Genomic DNA, 4,643 nt, shown 5'->3' with positions numbered 1-4,643 from the left:
AATAAAATATGCTTATACTCTATCACATCAATACATTAAACTGTGAAAAGTGTTAAGCAAGTGTCAAATAAACCATAAATCGAACCGAATTAATCAGAAATCAAAGTTTATGTGTTCTCTCTTGCCTCTTCTTGTGGTAGAGTATTCCACAGTCGAGGACTTTACTCTTGGTGTTTTCTTCTACGGAATGCGAAAATGATTTTCAGCTTTCAAACAAACCGAAATAGTGACAATCTTTTTTGTATTCTCTCCAAACCCACCAAGTGGGTGGTCTCTGATCCCAATAGTTTTGTGGGTATTTCGATGGGTGGGCGTTTGTGGTTGTCGACAAACAAAAAAGAAAGAGAAAAAAAAGGAAAAACAGAAAAAGAAAAGCGGAAAACAAGAAGGAGAAAAAACTTTGTCTGTCGCTTCACAGGCCAAACATTTATCAATGCCAAAAATTATTTGGCTTTTCGTTCTGGGCAGAGATTGGTTGGTTGGCTAGATACAAGGGAAACTGCGGTAGGGTATAGGAAAATCTCTACACACGCACACACAAACACTTATGAAAAGAGCTGACCTTTCGTTGACATTTTCCTCCATTTTAGCCATAAAAAGAAAAGTTTTATTCCATGTCACAAAAAGAATACGAAACTTTTTTGTTATACTTACCAGAAATGGAACTAGCTCAAAACCAAAAACAGAATAATGCTTTGTTATTATTAAGGAAGCCATCCTAAGGAAATAACATATATAGACTGACTCGAAAAAGTTTGATTGAGGCAAATTAGTTGAAGTTAGACAATGTTTACTGTTGTATAATTGAGTTAGATTACCTGAATATAGGTAAAACCTACTCTAATGTTTAATCTGACATGAAAACTGTTTTAATCGTCAATAGACTGCTAAGTCTTCTTTAAGTAGCTTCGACTTGCGGAATAGATAGTTAACTAACAATGAAGGATGTAGAAAACGGGAAAGAAATAGTATGTTCTTGACTAAAAGTAACTTAACCATCGCAGGAAACAGTCCAATGTAGTCTAACTTAACAGTTGCAAAACTAACTAAGAGCTCAATGCTTAAAGGAACAGTCGTATTAAAAAAGTTCCAAGTTCCACTTAACCTCTGTTTTGGCTAGATCGACACGTCTGCTGATGCTGATCAAGAATACAGTTTATGGGTTAGGAAAAGCTTTCTTTTGCCCAACAAAATATGGGTAGAATATATGACAAAGTGGACACCTTGTTACACTTGCACTTTTGATTAGGTCAATTTTTACGTTGCACAACTTGATATGCAACTAATTTGAGTTGTTTTTGTCGCCACTAAATGGCTTAACCCTCTAGAGAGGTAGAATTTGCATAGTAAATTGAATCAGAATCAGATTTGTGGGCTTTGAGAACGTATAAATAGATGTGCAATGATTGCTGTCGAGCTCAGTTGTTCCTCGGATTTTCTTTACTTCTCTCTCTCTGGCTATGATCATGATGATAAGGCTGGCCTTAAAGTGGATGACTTTCCTACTCTTAATTGGGGTTTGTTTTTCAAACATAGCTTTGAGTTTTTCAATTTATCGATTTCAATATTTATATAAAACAGGTAAATCAATCGAAATTCTCGACCGATATTTGCAGTTTTGAGAATGTCGCTCTGCATAAGGAAATGTTGGATTTTACGGGTCAGCTAGTGTTGAAAGTCACACAGTCTATGCTCTTGACTGCAACGAAAATATTTGACTTGGTCATTAAAGAACTGGAGTATATGACCGATAGCAATCCAGCTCTTCGATTTCGTCTTAATCTTTTGAGTCAGCACATTCAAGCCATAGAGGAATCGAAGGTTTTGGATGTCAAGAAGTTTAGCTCATCGGCTGATTTAAGTGTCTTGGCGAATTTCTATGATATGCGAGTGCAGATTGAAAGTGATTCAGATGCTATTATACCCAAGTTGGCAAGGCTCTGCAATAATGTTCTAAATACAGATCACGCACGACGATTTTCAATCACAAATAAACGCCGAAACGCAGCCTCATCGTTAGCATCATTAACTTTGGAGGATGAGTTAATTGCCCAATCTTTGGAACGAAATGGCATGCCTCTGATGCGTGTAGTGATGGCGGCTCATTTGACCAAGTTTTTCGAAGAGTTGGATGAAATTCCCTTGGTATTTCGTCGAAATTTGCGTTGCTGGACTGATCGTGAATTTTTAACACTCTATAATCGGTTGAAGGCCTCGCCCACAGAGGCAAGTCGATTGGAGAGAGCGATTTCGATAACATTTGCAGTGTTGTACAATCGTCGTTAGGACGAATTTATCGATAAAATGGAACACATAAACTCATGTGTGTTTAATGAGATATTGTTATAATTCTTTATATAAACTCTTATGTGTAGTCAAAGAAAGCTTTTAAATTTGATATATATAAGAATAGAAAAATCGATAATGTTCAACGAGAACAAGAAAAGCATAAATTATGTTTCCGTTTATTTTATAATTACGATAAAATTGTTTATCCGAGTGGCAGCAATAAAAAAGCAAAACGCAAGCTAAGAAAATGGTTGGGTAAAAGGATGAGTGGGCGTCTGATGGCTGTTGCGAGGTTGGATGGAGGGAGGGAAAAGGAAATTTTGAAACTTTTATGCAAGACATGGAATAAAGAAATGTGTACACATTGCTCTGCTCTGCCTCTGCTTCTGCTTCTGCTTTGGTCTTGTTCTTCTCCTCTTGTTTCTGCTTCTTTTCCCCATCACTTTCTTTTACATTTCTTCGTTTTCGTTGTTTTTGTGCTCGAAAAAGTTTTCCCTTGAGTTCACTTAACTACTTCCTTCTGCCTGGCAACACAAAACTGAAGCACACACTTCAATTCAATTTCGTATGCCAACTTGGACTTGTCTCTGCCCCTGCCCCTGCCCCTGCCCCAGTCTCTGCCTCTGTCCCAGTCTCTGCTCTGTTTCGGCTCCCTTGGCATTGCCCAACCATTTCTTCCCCCACCAGTTTAAGCCTTTCAAGTAAAATCACTGCAAAACTACTCGAAGAAGAGGGAACATTTTCAAGTTGCGCTCCTTTCTAGTGTTTTACAGTTGCCCTTTTTTCTTGTTGCTTGGTTTGCTTGTGTTTGCTTTCTAAGGGCATACGTGGGTGAGTGGGTGGCTGGGTCGGTAGGACGTTAGGGCGGTGAGTGGATTCGTTTGTTTCCTAAGGCAAAAGTTATACAAATGTTGGCACATAGCCCAAACGGATGACATTGTTGACTGTTGTGTCTCCGTATTTGTCGCAGTGTAGCAACAGCAACAGAAACACTGTGACACGCCCACGTGCCACACATCTTTGTCGTCGTCGTCGTCGTCGTTCGTCGGTCTCCCGTCCTGTTGCGTTACTCCCCGCAGCGCTGTACTTTGCTATTGCTTAATTTGATTTTCACAAGTTGGCAGCACCAATCTGCGCCAATGCGCTGCAAGTCCCCCCAACCCGCTGTGGCTCTCACTCTGATTTACATACATTTAATCGTGGAGTTATGCAGCGAACACAAAAGTTTCCATCTACTTCTACTTCTTCTTTGTGTGGGCGTCAACTGATTTACCAAGGAATTAAAGTACACACTCGACAAACAGAAAGCAGAAAAGGAAACTAATAAAAGTTGCAAGACTGTAGTTCAGGGACTTGGCAAATGCTTCAAAATAGTAAAATCTACATAAAATACAAGGCAACATCAAAATGAGAATCCTTTGAAAAATTGTAAATCGATTTAGAGGACCTCAATATTTATAATAAGTTTGGATCGCTTACTCTTTACTTAAGTTTAAATTAATATAATTGAAATTCTAAAGATTTTAATCTTAATTATTTATGTTTAAAAACTGAGTTATTTTATAATTCACAACTAGTTACAGCGCCGAGTTTGCTATTCAAAAATCATATGACATATTAGACCCTCCAAAAGTTATACATACAGAAGGAATTAAAGTATTTCCTTTATACTTACTTTGTGTATTTAAAATTATACCTACTGTCAGAGAAAGTTAAAGCTGAAATAAAGTTTCTAAAAGGAAAATATCACTTCTTCTTTCCCTAAGAAAAGCAACAGTCAAAGTAAATAAGTTTTATCACATGTGTAGCATACTTGAAGGCGCCATAGATTGACAGAAGGGAAAATGTTTCTGTGTGTGTGTATGTGTTAGTGTGTGGGTGTCTATATGAGAAATACATAGCTTAGGGATGTTCGCATTAGGCAAAAGACTTGGAATAAGCCGCTGTCTGTGTGTCTGCCTAACTTTATCTCCTCAGTTCATGCTGTGGAAATCCTTTTGACAAGGATAATAGAGAGGGAATCCGGGTAAAGGAGGAGAAGCAGCAGCTGTCTCTCTCTCCCCACTCTGTGCGATTCTTTCTATATTTAATTATTTAGAATAGTTCGCTTTACTTTTAATTAACACAAGTCGAGAGAGAAACAGACAGAGAGAGAGAGAGAGAGAGAGAAGAGGGTGAAGGAAGAGGAAAAACTTTTGCACAGCTGGCAAGCAAAATTTTGTGGCCAAAAATTCTTCTTGTAAAGTGTCGAATGTTGTGACATGTGGACACGGTTTCGAGTTCCGATTTCCCCAGTCCCAAATTCCTAGTTGGCTAAATGGTTACAGTTAATTTGTGATTGACATGCAACTGTG

General features: G+C 38.1%; 1 protein-coding gene across 1 annotated transcript; it reads left to right on the top strand.

Moving 5' to 3' along the window:
* Positions 1 to 1,441: 1,441 nt before the first annotated feature.
* LOC26529241 lies at positions 1,442 to 2,527 on the top strand. The gene is made up of 2 exons (XM_015176542.3): positions 1,442 to 1,517; positions 1,582 to 2,527. The coding sequence occupies exons 1-2, from the start codon at positions 1,461 to 1,463 to the stop codon at positions 2,284 to 2,286; spliced, it is 762 nt and encodes a 253-aa protein (XP_015032028.1). The 5' UTR covers positions 1,442 to 1,460; the 3' UTR covers positions 2,287 to 2,527.
* Positions 2,528 to 4,643: the final 2,116 nt, after the last annotated feature.

Source organism: Drosophila willistoni (genome assembly GCF_018902025.1).
Source record: "Drosophila willistoni isolate 14030-0811.24 chromosome 2L unlocalized genomic scaffold, UCI_dwil_1.1 Seg168, whole genome shotgun sequence".
Classification (NCBI taxonomy): Eukaryota; Metazoa; Arthropoda; class Insecta; order Diptera; family Drosophilidae; genus Drosophila; species Drosophila willistoni.
Note: the sequence above shows the minus strand (reverse complement) of the source record. Positions and strands in the feature narration are given on the sequence as shown.

Bases quoted from the DNA above. Each gene is read 5' to 3' on its own strand.
- LOC26529241 (XM_015176542.3), top strand. From the start codon at position 1,461: ATGATCATGATGATAAGGCTGGCCTTAAAGTGGATGACTTTCCTACTC. The intron at 1,518-1,581 runs GTTTGTTTTTCA...TATATAAAACAG, and splicing joins CTTTCCTACTCTTAATTGGG to GTAAATCAATCGAAATTCTC.